Source organism: Uloborus diversus, chromosome 7, assembly GCF_026930045.1.
Source record: "Uloborus diversus isolate 005 chromosome 7, Udiv.v.3.1, whole genome shotgun sequence".
Classification (NCBI taxonomy): domain Eukaryota; kingdom Metazoa; phylum Arthropoda; class Arachnida; order Araneae; family Uloboridae; genus Uloborus; species Uloborus diversus.
In genome coordinates this window covers 29620937-29640204 of record NC_072737.1, presented here as the reverse complement: position 1 = coordinate 29640204, position 19268 = coordinate 29620937, and the positions used below count along the sequence as shown (strand labels likewise).

Here is a 19268-nt window from a genome sequence, read left to right as displayed (position 1 = left end):
TATACATAGGGTGAGCATAAATGATGGATCCGATAACAAAAAATCCTATTTGGCAATTTTTGAGAGTGTTCATTTTTGAGAAAATGATTTTTTAGAAGTGCGTCTTTTACTTCGAAAGAATAATATTTTGCTTTTTTTGTTTCTTGAAGCATCAATGCATCTAAATTTCTAAAACGAACTTAAATGTTCATACTCTTTACTAACCGAAAAGTGCTCTTATCTGTACTAGCTCTCCCGCACTTTCCTGGTGGTAACAAAGTAGCAATCACATTATAAACAAAATTCTCCATGGAGCAAGTAGGTGGAAACGGAAATATATTATGTGATGTCTGGAAAAGGCAAGGTTCGAAAGTAAAAAGAGGGCACTGAAACACGGCGGCGGAGTCCGATGGAAAATGGCCGACTCCGACTCCATTACCCCAAAATCAGTTCGACTCCGACTCCGCAAGCACTGACAGTATCGCAGACTTTGATTGAACATAACTGACTCCGACTCTTGGAATTTTGAACCTTCGACTCTTGACTCCGACTCCACAGCCCTGCATAAAAGATGCGTCCAACCATCCCGCTTCGGAGGACGGTATTCTCTGGTTGAAAGAATATCCTGGCATATTAAACGTATACAATGTTTCAATACATGTATCAATATGTCATACAATTTCAGATAATCTTTACTAATAATAAAGCTGAAAGCCTGTATGTCTGGATCTCTGGATATCTGGAGGTCTGTTAAGCGCGTATCGCCTGTACTGTTCGGACATTTTCATAAAATTTGTCTCAAAGTTAGTTCGTAGCATAGGGGTGAGCACCTCGAAGCGATTTTTCGAAAATTCGATTTTGTTCTTTTTCTATTCCAATTTTTAGAACATTTTACAGAGCAAATTATCATAACGTGGACGAGCAAATTATCATAACGTGAAAGAGCAAATTGCCATAACGTGGATGAGCAAACTACCATAACAAGAGCGAGCAAACTAACAACGCAAATTGGCGAGAAATTTATCATCCATTATTTGTAAAGATACAGGCGAACCAAATGACCTTTTGATTTTCCAATACGGGAAAAGCCTTACGAGTACCACTGGTTTCATATAATAGTACATAGAAGAAGCAAAATGTTGCAGTAGAAACTTATAAATCGCGTTTAATAAGATTTTGCATGAAATCAAATCGAATTTTAATACATCAAACACTTTTAAAAGCGGGAGAGATTTTCTGAGACATAAGAACTCATGCGTACTTGTGAAATATCTATGAGTTTTTAGAAGTAATTCAGTGAGCGACATGGCTATGTAAGTAGGTATCTTTTCATAAAAAGCAACACAACAAATTATTCCTCTTGATTTACCGTGCGCTTATTCTGCTCCTAGTTTAATTGCAGTGCTGCTGGCTATATGCAGCTGGACTCTGTTACTTTCAAAATAACATAACACGATCCCGATTCCACACTTATAGCCTTCAGTCAAACCATCGCCTTCAGAACGAAAGATAATGGTTTCAGGTAACTACTTTGCTACTTGGCTCCAAGAACTATGAGCTTGTCTTCCGCGTAAGGATAACCCGTAAGTCAAAGGTTACGATCTTAGACCCGGATTCCTTGTGTTATCTGTAATATAGAGGAAGAACGGTATACGCGTTGTTAGACCAGAATGAGTCCTGATGAATAAATTATGCTAACTTCAATTCTGAGTTTTTGAAAAAAAAAAAAAAATCTTCGAGGAGTGAATTACAATGAACCTTTTGTTTCCAACAAGGATTGTCAAATTGATTATGAGAGTATTGAAGTAAAAGGGAACACTTCCGCGTTGTGAAGGCGAAGTTCTGTCAGAGAAACGATTAATAAAGAAAACAAAGTAAATTATTTGCTTTATAATACAAACACTTTTAACGCTTGGAATATATTTAGCGAATTTAATAGCTTGGTTTATTTCTCTCATTATGAAAGGAGATTTTTTTTTCAGTCGTAAAAATCGAGCGAAAAATTGTGAAAAGTGATTAGAAACAAAAATAATTACATATTCTCTAGTACAGTCGATTTTGTTAAAAATGTTAGTAAAATTAGAGAAATTTTAAATGCAAAGTATACTGGGACTACATTTTCCATGTAAAGAAAAATTTTGCGATGCGTGTGTGTCTTTCCATGTTTTTCATTTCTTAGAATTTTTTTTAAAGGAATTATTAATTAGTTCGGTATAGATTATTTGAATTTTTTTGGTATGTCTGGTTTTACGTTAACGAAACAAAAATAAGGGAAATATTAGTTTTCTCCATTACAGCAAGATGATCGCAAGCAGCAATCTTGCAATTATTAAATTGCGATCTTAGAATCTAGCTCCCTGCTTTGTACATGCTAAAGACAAAGTAGTAAGCTAAATCCTATATGTGATTGAATCCCTTGTACCTTTTTCAAAATGAAATTTAATCCTAAAAACACAGCCCATGAACGATATGGCAAGTACCCAAAGGTCAGTTATTTCTAACAAAAAAAAAAAAAGTTCGTAAATGGTTTATAACACTATATAACTAAAGGGTGTTTTTTTTAGAGGTAGTGAACTTTAGGTTCAAATAAAACACAGCTAAATGTTGTTAATTGCCATGAATGTTGCTTTATTCGAAAGATGATTCTTTGCCATTTTTATTTAAATATGATTTCTGGCATATGGCCACCTTGGCTGGCTCGGAGAAAGTCCAATTGGAAAGTCCTATTTTCTCACTTTATGCAGCAAGAGCCGCCGTATGTCAGTGATAAGGTGGCCAATGTTCTCTTCCAAGGCGTCAATCGTCTGTGGCTTATCGGTGCAGACCAGAGACTCCACATGGCCTCACAAAAAGTAGTCCAGCGGTGTTAAATCGCATGATATTGCAGGCCAATTCATGGGTCCATTACGCGAAGTTATTCGCTCACCGAACGTTTCTTTCATTAAATCAATTGTGATTCGAGCTGTGTGGCATGTTGCACCGCCTTGTTGTCTATTCATGATGAAATGGCAAACCAAACTGAACATAAAACAAGTGACAGCTATCAAAATGGCACACATATCAAACAGTGTTGCCAACTTAAAGTTTTATACCTCTGAAAAAAACACCCTTTACTACACTAATAACTACAGTTTCAATTCTGTTAATGTCCGTCTAAAATACTCTGGAGTGTGCTGGAGAATGAATTTGAAGGTAAATAAATAAATGGATTATTTAATGAATGAATTAATACAGTGCGGTTCAGTTTTGATATTTCATATCCCCTATCGTTCTAGACTTGATTTGAGGGTTAGTTCAAGAATTATAGCTCACATCTAATCATAAAAATACATGAAACACATATAGTCTTGTCGGTGTTAATGTCGGCGTTGTTTGTTACGTCAAAATAGATTGTATTTAATTTGATTAGTTTATGCACGAAGCAATTTAAATTTTTTTAAGTAAAAGGCAGTAACTACAAATTTTTTTCTTTTCTTTTTTTTTTTTTTTTTTGCATTTTTGTCATCTTTTGTACGTTAACTTTATTGTACACGATATCTGGTTTGGTTTCCGCTAAAACAAAGGCGCGGAAAAAAACGTCTAATTCCAACATTTTCCTATTGTTAGTATTGAATCCATCACACATTTCTTCAATTATCTCGCAAACTCGTTTCTGCAGATACTGCCGTTTATCAGCACACGGCAGTATTTGTTTAAATACGCATTTCAAATTTTTGGGAAAAATAAAAAATGTTTTGAAACACATTACTTTTTTGCTAAAGCATTTTTTCCCCTTTAGCCCCTTCTCCATTTAAACCCATTTTTTTTTCTTTTGCTTTGCGACCGAGCTTGCTACATAATACTACGCAGTAAATACGAGAAATACCATGTATATTGTTCTTGCAAGAAAAAAATGCAGAATTATGGAGAAATGCGAAATTTTTTTTTTAAATGTATGATCTCGATATAAATGTTTCAGGATTTGGAGTTTCTTACTATATTGAAACTTATGTTTTGCCTGAGTCGCCAAAGAAAAACAGCTTTATTGTAGAAGTATTTTAAGCATATTTCTTACATAAAGATTCGAGTAGACGATGGTATATTTTCTAAACTGAATTTATTTTAAATATAAACTAAACTACAAAAATTATTACCTTACCAACAAACTACATGAATAGTGTAACGATGAAAATAATTTTAATAGGTAGCAATCAAAAATGCATAACAAGACATTTTTGTCGCAAAAAGTATTTGCCCTCGTCTCCGTCGAGACAATAGATTTTAAAAGCTGCCGAAATTTTTGCAAATAGTTTATGCTCCCAAAAACATGTTTTGCGGTAATCTTTTTATTGCTACTTATTTACTTTTCTCATTATCACACTATCGTATAGTTTACTGATTAGATATTTTTCTTTGAAATTAAAAAAGTAGAGCTTACATGTTATATCTTTTATTTGGAGGGGGGGGGGGAATTATCACAACTTTGACCATAAAAACATTATGATAAATTAAGTTAAATTTAATCTTGAACTACACCACTTTTTCACTGCTTACCTTTTAGCAGTGTTAGGCTTTTTAATAAGTTTGCTGGAATATTTTTATCGTTCCCCCACCACCCCATATTTTGCATTTGTTTTCAACTAGATTTCATTAGAAAATTGATAGAAATGACGGAATATTGGCACAGAAATTGTCAAAGATTTTGAATATGGTCTCTTAGATAAAACGAATAAATGAAATATTCGGAAATGTGGTCGTGGCGAGTTTTCAAAAATCTTGGCGTCACAGCCGTAGCGTAAGTTTTGATATTCTGAAAAAATACGGAGAATTGAGCAGTCAAAAGCCATTAGAACGCCCAACTCAGGCTTTACAACTTTGCATCAGTTCTCTAAACACGTATTATTCCTAACAAAATAAGTATGGAAGCTTTAAAGCGTGTAAAGCCTTATGTGACTTACTTCAACTCCATCTAATGTATAGATCTTCCCTTAAATTTGAGAAACGTTCAGGAATACAGTCCCCTGATGGTTTCTCATGCATATTAAGCCCTGTTTCTAATTTGTATAAATAGAGGGAGGTCAACATGAAGCATAAGCATGAATAATACGAACCAATGCAAAATATATTTATTAATTTATCGATGAAGATAATAAGGAAAACTAGTAAGGAAAATAAAGTAATAAGTAAATGCACTTAAAAAATAAGCAATTCAAACTATTCGGCGTTCCTACGAGCTGCACTGTATTTTCATCGCCTGCTGGAACCACTTGGCTTTACAACGCCGTTTGCAACTGCGGCGGTTAAGCAGGAAGATGGAAGTTGTACACTACAGTAGTAATATTAATAGTACACAGTAGAGCCTTAACAGAGAGTCGAAGTTCCGCACGGGTTTATCTTGTATTGAAAGAAAAGTTGAATTCAACATTGTATCATAATTATTTTAAGTTTTTTTTTATATTATGATCGAATTGAAAAAGCAATGTATATATGACACAAAATCTCAAGGGAATACAACATATATCTATTTCAAGGCTTGAATGGAGTCTCTTTATCAGTGCAAAAAACTCAGCACACAAGCAGAAAGTCGTGAATGAACTGACCGTCAACCGCGTGGACACCGGTACTCATACAAAACGGGTCAACCAATAGGATTCAAGAGAAGAGACCACAACCAACTAATTAACGAGCTACAAGTTAACCGTGCAAAAGGCAGCAAGAGAGGGTTCGGAAAACCAATCAGAAACCAAGAAACAAAAAAGTGGAAGATAACGATCAACCCGAAAAAACGAACTTTGAGGTCATCAGACAAAACTAAAATATTCTGTTACTTTCTTCCAATTGAAGTGTAATGTAACTTTAAAGAAATGGAAATGATTCACATTATTAAAAAAGTATAAGTTATGTTTATTTTGTTAAATATGAAAAGATGTAATTAAACTGTAAGCGTATAGTTAGCATAGTGTAGTACTGAATTCCGTTAAAACCAGATCTTACCTAAAATTTGCTATTTTAATGTAATAAAAGTTTCGTCTTGAACTAAATGAATCTACGCTACTAAATATTATCACCAATTTATTTAACATCTTTTTTTTCTGAATTGAACTTAACTGTTAATTATTTTAATAATAGTTTTATAGCTTTAAACATTTAAAGCAATATTTTGAAAGCAAAATGCATTTCATGTAAACAAAAAAAAAAAAAGCTTCCTTATTCATTTACTTTGCGAAGCATATGATATTCATTCTCTCAAAACGGCATTAGTTTTTTATCAGTGAATTTCAACTAGTAGTTTCTTTTTCTTCTTAAATATGAGCATTTTAAGCTAAATTATATTTTTAAAAAAGAACGGACTAACACAAGGGAAAAAATGGCTTTAATTCGAATGAAATTCAACCAGAATACGATTTCAAGGGTAGTTAAATGAAAAATAATGTTTGTTCTCATTTGTGTATAGCACAGACAAGGGTTTACAACACACACACACTATATATATATATATATATATATATATATATATATATATATATATATATATATATATATATCACTGTTTTAAAATACAAAATATATAGGAAAAAAGGGGGAAAAAACTCGATAATCATTTGTATTAGAACTAAAGCATTTGCAGCTGTTTCCAGTGCGCGCCTGTACCTAAATTAGGTTGAATGACCTCACTGAACTAGACCGCCCAATCAATCAATGCTACCACCTTGTCATTGCTGCAGACAGATAAATTCATTTCCACTTCTTATGCCTTTTGTCATGGGGGTAAAAACATATTGCGGATCGCTTAACTTTTTCCCGATTTTAGGCTGCTGAAACTTTTTTAGTAATACGTATATGTTTCTAGGATTTTAAAATTTTCCATTGGCATGGAGTGTAGTTAAAAAAAAAAGAGTATGGTTTTGATTAAAATGAATGTGCTTTTATCTATATTGTTGCCATACGAAACGAAATGATCAAATTAAGCAGCAAATGTTCCATCGAATTATACAATCACTATTTCTTCTGTAGCTGCCTATTGGTGGATTTCTAGAGGTGCCAGACAACATCCCAGAGGTCTTAGACTAGCAGATGAAAATGGAAGGTAAGATTCCATATTTTCTTATGCGTTGACAATATGTCAAATCGTAGAATGCTGCTAAATTAGGAGTTGCTAGGCACACTTCTCTATTCCATTGGCTCTGTGTGCATGTACCTCCTCCTGGTCGGTCGCGTCTATGCCACCAAAATAGACTTTATTTGTACTCGAGTCTCTTGACTTTACACAATCGTCTTTTTAGCAAAAACAGCATCCAGTCCTAGGCAATCCTTTGAATTTTGTCGTCTTGAATTCAAATTATGTTTCGAAATCATGATTAGGGTAGGAGCCATTTGTAGAAACAAGAAAACCAACGAACAGGGTCCTATTGCAATTCCTGATTGCGAAAAGCATAATTTGTATTCAAGACAAAATTCAAATAAATACCAGAGGCTGGTGCTTTTTATTTTACGATTAAAAAAAAAAAAATTTTTTTTCTTTAATCCTTATGTTATCAAGCTTTCCCCATTTGTACAATATAAGCTAAAGGCATGTAGGTGGCGCTAAAATCAAAAGCTAAAAATGGCGCCTACGAATGATGAAGCTCCTATGGGTGCCGCGAGGGAGGTTTTGAGGATCAACCCCCCATAAAATATGGTTTTGACGAATACTGTCAGAACGAATTTGACAGTTTATATCCGTATAATGACCGTAAGGACCAAACCCTCACACTCCAAAAGGTAAATTCTGGCTGCACTACTAGTATCTGGAGCGAAGTTGAAATTTGTCTGAACCTTCTCAGAACTAAGAAAGTTTCTCACATACAAGTGTGTTAATGTTTAAAAAAAGCTTTATGAGATAAGGATAAAAACTTAATTGTTTATCACGCGAAGTAAAAGCAATAATAATAATTTTTAGAAAAAGCTCAATCTTAAGGTCGAAGAATATAAATTATTTAAAAACAAAAACTGACCAAAATGAACGTCATTTTTGCTTCAGTGAGGTTTAAGTACATTTGATTGCAATACGTAAAATTTAATAATGAATTCGTAAAACTGAAACCTTAGTAATCAAAAACGTTTCCAACTGATCTCAGGAAACCGTTTTCGTCTTTAAAAGGCGAGTAATTATTCTTTAAATCCAAACTTATTTACTACTACTTTACTACTTTACTTCTGGCACCCGCACGGCTTTGCCCGTAGTAGAAATTTAAAAGGTCTTTTGATTCGCCTGTAAATTTACAATTAATGTATGATGAATTTCTCGCCAATTGGTTTGCCCATGTTAAATGTTCCACGTTATGATAACTTTGTAATTTACTCGTCCATCTTATGATAATTTTGCTCGGGAAAATGTTCTTAAAATTGGAATGGAAAAAAGAACAAAACCGAATTTTCAAAAAATCGCTTCGAGGTGCACACCCCCATGCTACAAACTAATTCTGTGCAAAATTTTATGAAAATCGGCTGAACGGTCTTGGCACTATGCGCGTCACAGAGATTCGGACAGAGGGATCCTGACAGAGAGAGAGAGTGAGAGAGAGAGATTCGGACAGAGAGACTTTCAGCTTTATTATTAATAAAGAATGCATATCTTTTATGTTTATTTTTGTTTAAATGTATAAGAAAATAAATTTGAATCCGTGTAATAATAAACGTTATTGATTGAACTTCTCATTCAATTCATTTATCGTCGCTTTATATTCACACGTGAGTAAGTTTTCTTTAATGTTTCGCAAAGATTCTATTTGTCACTGAATTTGTGCATGTGTTTTTTCCTTTCTTTTTCTAGCAAGTAAGAAAATTATATTCTTTGTTATATTTTCTCTTCCATTTTAATATCCCCTCATTATTCATGCGTTTGCATACGCATTGAAGTGTTTGATGTTTGAACATGGCTAATTCGAAGAAAAAATCTAGTGATAATTTTATATTCCTAAAACTATGACTTTTGCAAATTGTGACAGTCAATTTCTTTGCTTTCCCAAAAATTTAATAACAGTGTTTTGTAAATACTAAATTTTTGTGAAGTTTCTAATTTAACTATTTAAATGTTGATTGGTGATTAAGCGACGTACGACTAAATTATTTTGCCAAAGAAGTGAAAAACTGTAAGTAGGCTCGCATCGTTCTGAGTATATATTTTTTTGCGAAAACCTTATTCCTAACTAGAAGCTTTATACATCGCACATTTTTTTTTTTGCACTTTTAATCGGAACATAAACATTTTCTTGTATATTTTTTTTCCATTCACAACCAATTCGAAACAAAACACATTGAAAATATTGCAGGAAAATGACTTGTGCTGCCATCTAGCGACAAAAATATACATCTTACCGCCTTTTATTTTTAGGTGTATTCATTAATATTTCACAAACGAAAGTGATGCATGAATGAATAAACACGCTAATAGTTGTTTGTTATGATCCATTACTTTTTCTCTCGGAAATGCAATCTAACATTTAACGTTGCGAAATTTAATGAAATGAGCTATTAAAAACGAATATCCCTAAACATCTACTTACTAATTAGAAAAAACAAAGGAAAAGAAAACATTTATTTATTTTTGAATTTGCGATAGGCATAATAACTCATTAAAAATTTATGAAAATGCAAAACATTCTCATCTCATCTGCTAGCAGTAAATGTGAAGTATTTAACTTTTAACAATTATAAATCAGAATCAAGTATAGGTGGGGCAAACCTAACCTGGCACCTGGCATGCTCTGTGTTTAGGATCTGCGTAGCCTTCACAGGGATGCCAGGTTAAGTTTGTCCTTTCTATGTAGTGCGTCAATGATTGAAGTTAACTGATTTTAATCGTGATTTGAATCAAATGTTAATTTTTAGTCATTGATTAAAATCTTTTTTTAACCTCAGCCTTAAACTTCCAATTGAAGATTAAAAATTTTTCTCATTTTCAACAACAAAAAGATCAAGAGCAACAGCAGCTACAAGATCAATAACAACAATAAGAATGATAATAATAATGCTAATGCAAAAATTATTAATAATCGTAATGTAATATTGATAAAATGATACTGGTGCTGATAAAATAGTATAATATTGTTAATAATAATAGTGATATTATTAATAATAATAATAATAAAATAATATTAATAAAAAAAATACTACTCCTAAAAGTCATAGTAATAATAACAATAGTAATAATAATAAAAATAGTAATAAAAATATTAATGATAAAAATAATATTATTAATAATAGTAATAATGAAAATAATAATGTTGATAACAATAATAATTAAATAAGAATAACAATATTAATAACAACAATAATAACAATAATATTTATAGTGATACTAATAACAATATTGATTATAGTAATGTTAATAATTATTAGTAATATAATAATAATAATACTTATGATCAGTGGTGTTCCCATAGGATATACTTCATATATGCCGTATACTCTTAAACATTTTTTAGACATTTAGGGCCATTCCACGGAAAATGGTCCCTTTGTCCCGCACGTGACGCCTCATATACAGGGTGTTCCGTTTTAACCTGCAAAAAACCTTTATTTTCTCAACCGTTGGTCCTAGATGCATAATCCCAATTGCAAAAATGTTCAAAATCAGATGTAGAGTTAAGATATTGAAAGTTTGAAGTAAAAATAAAAATGAGTCAAAAAATACAAAATTTAACTTCTTATACGTGCTCAGCTCCCCTAACTTATATTTAGGGAAATAATCTCCATTGAAAGATATTATTACCACAAAAAATTTGCCATTAGTACGACCAATATTCACCGAGATATGAAACGCAGCGTTTTGGGACTTACATTACTTTTCACTTGCTATCAATAACACCTTTTGGGGGAAAATAAAGCGGGGTAACAAGTGTTTAAAATTATATGTGTGCATAGAGTGTGGTTTTTCAAATTGTTCGAGGTTTTGTAGTGTGTTTTTGCGTATCACGGCATAACATTTGCATTTTTTTTTTTGAATATGAATGAAAAATATAAATACCTTGTTTTTCTTACTTTGACGACATGTCATTCTTCTGAAAGTTCCGATCTCATATTCTGTATGGTCCCTTAAAACTTTGAACTGGAATATCTGTTTGAATTTTGGTCACACAAATGTCAAATTTTTTTGTGTCTGTAATAGTTTTTAATGGAGATTATTTCTTTAACTATGAGTTAGGGGACCTAGGGACCGCATAAAAAGTTAAATTGTGTATTTTTGATTCGTTTTTGTTTTTGCTTCAAAGTTTCAATATCCTAACTCTGCATCTTATTTTGAAAATTTTTGCAATTGGAAGTATGCATCTAGGATTAACGGTTGCGAAAATAAAGGTCTTGAGGTTAAAACAGAACACCCTGTTAATTATAAATTATACTTAAAAATACTTATGAGCTTTTTTTTTTTTGCTTAACAAATTACAAACTTATGTGTGATATCTTAAACAAAAAATTTCGTCACTACCCTTTAAAAATACTATTTTTAATGAAACATATAAACCGCCACGTGCGGGACAAGCGGTTGACTTTATCGCAGAATGGTTCTATAGCGTATATCCTCAAGCTTCAAAAATGTTCATATTATGACATATTATCGCATACACATGTTGTGCGTAATGGATTACTGGAAGTATACCCTCAGAAAAATTGATGTTAACATCACTGCTTATGATAATAACAATGATAATAATAATAACGATAAGAAGAAAAAAAATACAAAGGTCACTACTTTCTTACGCAAAGTCGATTTGGATATAGTACAAACGTTTCTTCTTACCAATTTTTTTTCGTAATATAATTTCAGGCGAAATTCAAAATTAAGCTTAAAAAAAAGGCTTTTACTTGAAGAAATATTTTCCATTCCTTCGTACGCAAAAAGCGTTTTCAAACTAAATCTCTTATTCTAAAAGCAGCAGAAAATGTAAAAAGCGTATATTTTCTCAAGAACTTGTTGAGAACGGCAGTAGAAAATATAATTAACCATCACCAACTTTCTCCTAAAAGTATAGTCATTCAATTTATTTTATCTTCTTTTCTTCCTTTTAAAGTGAAGCTAAAGTAAAAAAAAAGTTTTATGCTTTTCAATTTAATTCCAAAATTTTTGGCTTTTAATATTCTTCATCATGAATGACAAAGTTTTTTTTTTCTTTTTAGATACGCTCGTTTTTTTTTTTAAATTGTTTTTATTTTTTCATGGAATCAAAACCGCTTGGTACTGCCACTTTGCCGCAGCATAGCGATAGTGCCCATTGCAGTTTGACCAGTAAAATTTAAAAAAAAGAAAAATTATTGAGAGAAAAAATCACAGCTTTTGTTTTCAGCATTTAAAAATAGTGTTTACTTTTATGTATTTCTTTTATTTCTTTTGTTTTGACAATTTCTTTCGGATTGAATGTTATTTGCGTTTTTATTTTCTGCATATATTTGAAATACTACTAACATTCAAACGATTAGGTACGGTAATGATGAATAATTATTCTTTAAATCAAGCTATTTAGAATTTCCTACACCAAAGTTACTTCATGTTCGACTTTTACTTTTCATTTTTCCTGCTTTTAAACAAATTGTCTTTTTTTTTAATGCTACTTTTTTCAACAGTATATTTTATCTAATATTGCAATTCTTGCAAAGTTGATTTAATTTTTCACTAGTAGTGTTCTTTTTAGATAATATTTAGTATGGCTAAAAATTCTGAATGCAGACTAAAATTCATGCAAAATTAAAAGTATCAGAAATACGCTGTATTCAACTTTTGGAGAACATAAATTTAGTTTCAAAACAATCACTTATTCCTTTTTTTCACCTCAGTTTACTCATACATCTTACTTAAAATGTATGTTTAGTAGAAAGTTGGATAGTGTTAGTTGAAAAATCTACATTTTTACAAGCATAAATGCTGGAGTTATTTCAAATAAAAACACCCAATATAATAAACACAGGGTGATTCCTCCCCCTGCTTTCCTCGCTCGCCAACCTTCGTTACAAGTACATATTCTTTCTTTTTTTTTACTAAAATGTTAATTCAAAAAAGTAGAGAAATACGGAAAAAAAACTTTACATATAAAATTATTTTATGTCTTATGTTTTTCATTTAATGCTATCCTTTTTTTGCTACTGGTAAGTATTATTTTTTCTACTGTTCGTTTCAAAAGAATAAACCAAAATATAACTAAGAAAACTTCCTTATAAGAAAAGAATCTCTTTGATGTACAAAAACTGTTTTAAAAATTCTTTGAGAACGTACATTTTTAGAAAAACGTGAGTTTTAAATTTTCGTTTGTCTCGTGCCATTAGCTCATACAAGCGTAAATTACGGAAGAACAGTTTATTGAGCACATATTTTTTTCATTACTTCTTCTTTACCTTCTCTCTTAATTAGCTACCTTTTTTTTTTTGCTCTTATCAATTAGAACACCAGAACCTCACCTTCAATTTTGAGGTATATTTTTACTTCCTTTTACAAAATAAGGAAGTTGTGTATTCGCGAAAAAATTTCACTCAAAAATCGACCTTAATTTCCATTGTGCTCACCCCCGAATTAATGTTGAGTTTTTTTTCTTAGACTCGACCACACGTAGATAAGGGCCTAAGAACGTATAGACACGCGAAATATCCATAATGACGATTCCCGAGTTAATTACAATTTTTCTCGTGACGTCTGTATGTACGTATGTATGTGCGTATGTATGTCGCATAACTCAAGAACGGTATGTCCTAGAAAGTTGAAATTTGGTACGTAGACCCCTAGTGGAGTCTAGTTGGGCACCTCCCTTTTTGGTTGCATTCGGGTGTTTCTAAAGGGGTCTTTTGCACCTTTTTTGGGGGAAATCATTGTTAATTTCAATGCAAACTGAAGTGGTGTTATAATTTGTCGAAAACCTGGCGATATTTCGCCAGTCTTTTGGTCGCCAAGTTTTGTCGCCAACTTGGTGACAAATTTGGCGATTTTTTTTCTATGTTTAACAGATTCTTTAAAAATATAGTTGCATCTTATTTTAGGAGAAACTTTTAACAGAACACAAGGTGTTTCCACATAAATGTGGAACACGTTTCATCCCACGGTTAATAGCTTGACTGTCACAGAAACGAGTTGCACAAGTATGTTTTTACAAGAGGACATTCCTAACTTACTAATTTCGAAGTTATAACTACCCCAGACTGTTTTTCTATTTTGTTCGTTTTATTGATAAGATATCTAACTTTTTAAATAGTTGCCCTAATTAACCTTTCTATAGTATTTCCATTGCAATTAACTTTTTTCCCTTACAGCTATACCCCTTTGAGAAAATATACCGGGAAAACTGTTGTCATTACTTTGCCTGATGAACACACAATCTACGACTACGACTGGTTTGGAGTCTGGTGTGAAGAAGCAAGAGTTGATTTTGGCAGCGTTGCTTTGCCACAGAATATTGTTGTTCCTCCTTCGCCAAGAACATTAGGAATTGAACTAGAGGTACGTTTTTAGTGGTTGTTTCATTAGAATGCAGTTTTAGAGAACTATACAGGGTGTTCCGTTTTAACCTGTAAGACCTTTATTTTCGCAACGTCTAGTCCTAGATGTATACTTCCAATTGCAAAAATCTTTAAAATCAGACGAAGAAGTAAGATTTTGAAAGTTTGAAGCAAAAATGAAAATGAGTCAAAAAATACAAAATTTTACTTTTTTATACGGGCCCTAGGTCCACTAACAATTGTTTAGAGAAATAATCTCCATTGAAAATTACTACTGACACAAAAAACTTGACAGTTGTGCGACCAAAACTCAAGGAGATATTGCAGTTTAAAGTTTTGAGGGACCATACAGAAGATGGGATTGGAACTTATCGCCCTTTCGATAGAATGACAAATTTTCGAAGTAAAAAGAAAACAAAGTATTTACATTTTTTATTGCTTTTCAAAAATAAATGAAAATGTTATGCCGTGATACGCAAAAACACACTACAAAACCACGAGCAATTTGAAAAACTACACTCTATGTACACATATAATTTTAAACACTTGTTGAGTGCTATATTTCCCCCCAAAAAAGTGTTATTGACGGCTAGTAAAAGTAGTGTAAGTCACAAAACGCTGCATTTCATATCTCGGTGAATATTGATCGTACTAATTTCAAACTTTCTGTGTTGGAATTATTTTTTTTATGGAGATTATTTCCCTAAATATAAGTTAGGGGACCTGGGGCTCGTATAATAAGTTTTTTTATTTTGTGAGTTATTTTTTTTTTTACTTCAAACTTTCAATATCATAACTATGCATTTGCTGTGAACATTTTTGCAATCTGAAGTATACATCTAGGACTAATGGTTGCGAAAATGAAGGTCTTGCAGATTAAAACAGAACATTCTGTATATCATGCGTTTAGTATAAAAACCTGATTAAAACAGGAAATGTTAAAAGGTTTTTTTTTACATAATTTGATACTTCTTAGTGAATGCTATCCGATGTCAGTTCTAGGGGGGGGGGGGGAGAGAGCAAGCCGGAGCCCTTTTCACGTGCAGTAACTTCTGGAATGATGCAAATTCAAAATAAGTTCTCAAGGTTCTCTTGGTAAAAATCCGTAAAAAATCTTGAAGGAGGATGGGCAAGGGTGGCAATTTCAAGGTTTTCGAAGATGTGATGTTACTGATACTATCTCACTGCAAAGCAATTTGGAAAGCCTCCGACTTAATCTGGTCAAAAACTGCTGTGGAATTTTGTTGTGGAAAAAAAAATCTGTGAATGTTTTTCAACGTTCCGATTTTCAACAAAAACCACAAACATGAGTTAAAAAAAAAGAAAAAGAAAACCGGGATATGTTTATAAAATGAAGTTTCCGACAAGGACATTTTATTAACCCAAGCGAAAAAATCAGAAAGAGAAAAAAAGTATGTCCATGAAAATAATATTTTGACACAAACACTATCTGTTATGACAGAAAAAAAACTAAGTTTCGGAAAAATGGTGAAGAGAAACAAACCGCCAAAAGATCCGCTTTAATCAAACGCATCAAAATTGAAGGAACAGATTCGTTTTAATATTTCTTTGTGGTTTTCTATAATCATTTGCCACATTTTCCCAACGCAGCACTTACTTATAATTTATTGATCATTGTTCCAGGTGAGAAGTATTCTTTGAGCAACTTATTGGGATTTTTTTTAGAAAGTTATTGCTTAACGTTTGTTCTTGATGCAATTCAATAAATCGGTTTCAGCGTTTCTTTTTCGGTGCCCGCACGACAAAAATTTGAAAAAAAAAAAAAAAAAACCAAATCTCTCTCTTCCATAGATAACTGTTTCTGAAGGAGATTTTTTTAAATTTTTCCTAGGCAATCCTGAAGAAAATGGTGGGGGGTGGGTCATTAGTTCAAACATGTTTTATTTTAAATATAGGTCTTTTTAAACTTTTCTCTGTCTGTTTGTGAGTCCGTCATATCTTGAGTTTTATTCTGCTAGATTTTTTCAAGAACGGGTGTTTTACAAGAATGGAGTTGATGTCCCCCCCACAAAAAATCACATAATTCTTTAATTTTAACTGAGTGATGCTGTATTGGTGGGTGGTCTGCCCATTGAAGAACCTTTCGTGTGAATCTACGTTTGAATCGTCAAAAAGTAATGCCTATAATATGTGCCTATAATAGTCCAAGAGCCTATGAGTGCCAAACCTACGTCATAGTATAAAGGCCCAAAATTTTACTGCGTAAGCACACTGCAGCAGGTAAGAAAAATTCGCTTCTATTTAAACTGAGTCACGCTGCCTTTGTCAGGAAACAGGTAGCAAAGTTGCATAAAATTGCTGCAAAAATTAAACATCATAGATTCCATGTCACGTCTCCAGGTTGCCCAATCCAACCATCTCCGACTTGGAGGACGTTTTATAGAGCTGCAGACATGCCTTTGAAACTAATCTATGCAAATATTTTTGGCTTCTAAGACACAAATCATAAAGATCTAGGATGCCTCAAATAATAATTAAAAAAATAAGAATAAATGAATAAAATAAATAAATAAAAAAGTGGGCTCCAAAATGGCTTCCAAGGGCAGATCAGTCTAAAAAAGGAAAATTTGTTTTTCAAAGCTAATCCACCATTTTGGAGCCTTTTTTGAAATTGATTCTAGATCCTTAAGATTTGAGTCTTGGAACCTGAAAATTTGCATAGCTGAGTTTCAAAGTCATGTCTCTGTGTGTGTGTGCACCTCTATAAAATTTCGTTCGAATCGGAGACGGTCGTGTGGAGACGACGAGGTTACTTGATATGGAATGACTATATGATGTTTAGTTTTTGACTCGCCTTTTGCTACCTGTTTCCTGCCAAAGCCAGCGTGACTCAGCTTAAATAATAGCGAACATTTCCTACCAGCTGTGATGTGCTTACGCAGAAAAATTTTGAGACTTTATACTATGAGGTAGGTCTTGCGCTAACAGGCTCTTGCACCACAAGTAACGTCTCGGAATGCAATACTGCTTCAATTTTTGGAAATGATGTTCAAAAAGCATGACCTTTTTCTTCTACAAAACAGTGTAACATCTTCAGAATACTTGTTATTTATGAGTATTCTGAAGGGGAATGTGGGGAAAGTGAAAAAATGGGGCAAAGTGAAATGGTAAAATATTTACTCGGCTTTTAGCGACAGTAGGGCATTCCAGTCAGGAAAAGAATACCGCTGAAGGTTTAAGCAAATGATTTCTTCATTCTTTTACTCACTCATTTATTTTTTTCATGTATTAATTAATTAAATTATTCATTTATTTTCATTACCTCTTCATTTATTCCTTCACCCTTTTACTTACTGATTCATTTGATCAAAAATATTTTTCAAACTCGAATAGATAATATTTTATAAAAAAATGTATTTTTCACTTCGTTCCATTAAAAGAAAAAGAAAAGAAAAAGTAAAATTACCACTTTTTTTTCAAACGCACAAATTTACTGCAAAAAAAAAAAAATGTTTCAAAATGCAAGTTTAATTTTAAATAGAATGTTCTTTCTTTACGTAATGTAACTTTAAAAACAAATTTCCGATTTCTTCATTTTGGAAAAGCTCTGTCATCTTAACTATCCACTTTGCCTCCACATTCTCCTTCATCTGGTTCACTTACACTATGTCTTTCTTTGAACTAATAATTTTAGAATGTATTTAGTTTTGACTTAGCCCTGGTTTAGGGGCGGTAACTTACTGCTAAATTTTAGAGTGCTTCAATATCATCGAAAGAACGATCATAAAATAAGATCTTCATATGTAATCATCAGCTGCTTAATCTACAGGAAACGTTTAAAAAAATAGTGGTTCAGTCAAAGGGCATCATTATAAACTACAGGATTAAATGCAAAGTAGTAGCCGATCCGTTATTCCATTTGAATTTCAATTGAATATGAGTGTTAAAAGAAATTCTAGGTAAAATATCTGTATTTCAAAGATTGAAGTTACAGTAAAATGTATTTATAACGATTAAGTTGCTGAGCTCAGTAATATCTAACATAATGTCATAAAGATGAATAATAAATAAGGAGATGCTAATGCCTTTGAACTCTCGATTATTTCTAATAGGTCTTTATTTTATTGTGTCAAATAGTAAATTAACATGATATACCGTATTACCCCGCATCAGCCGGTATGACGGGAAAAAAGCGAGGGTGACCAGCATGCCGAAAAATTCAAATTTTCCTGCATGCCGGATATTTCGAAGTTTAATTTGCAACAAAACAAAAAATAATATCCCAATTCAGTTCTATTCAGAAAGCAAACCACTGTAAGGAAATAAATAAATAAGTCCCAGAAGTAACCTTCTTTCAAAACAATTGTGCATTGCATATAATATGTGCTTGTTATTTATGGTAAGCCATTATTAACGGCTTTAATTATATGCTAATAATGTAATCAATTCAAAAGCAATCATTGTTACTGTGATTTTTTCATAATTTTTTAAAATGGTTCATTTTAGAGAGGTAAGTTAAATTTTTATTTAATGAATAGCTATGGAAAGTTCTTTGGCACGGGTTTAGGAGCGATAACTTACTGCTTAAATATTTGCATAGTTTTAATTTAATTTTTATAAAATTATTCGTTTTTGAGCAATACTTTTCTTATTAAAATGACAAATGACATTGTTAGTAAATATTTTTACGAAATTAAACTGTTTATTAATACAAATAAGATACGCATAAAACTGGTATTCATTTTTAAGCTGAACGCATATTCTTTATAGTTTTTTTTTCTAACCTCGTTTTTTCCGGCATGCCGGAAAGGACCAAGCAAGTGTCATTGAAAATCTGATGACTCCCGAATTTTGCGGCATGCCGGCTAGTGTGGAGTAATACGGTAACTATT

The 19268-nt window shown here is 32.3% G+C and overlaps 1 protein-coding gene across 1 annotated transcript in view; it reads left to right on the top strand.

Annotated features, from left to right (window-relative positions):
• LOC129225567 (protein Skeletor, isoforms B/C-like) overlaps positions 1-19268 on the top strand; it is a 113507-nt gene that overhangs the window by 52868 nt on the left and 41371 nt on the right. Inside the window, exons 6-7 of the mRNA XM_054860013.1 lie at positions 6973-7045; positions 14230-14416. Coding sequence (XP_054715988.1) covers positions 6973-7045; positions 14230-14416 — 260 coding nt within the window. The remainder of the gene's footprint in view (positions 1-6972; positions 7046-14229; positions 14417-19268) is intronic.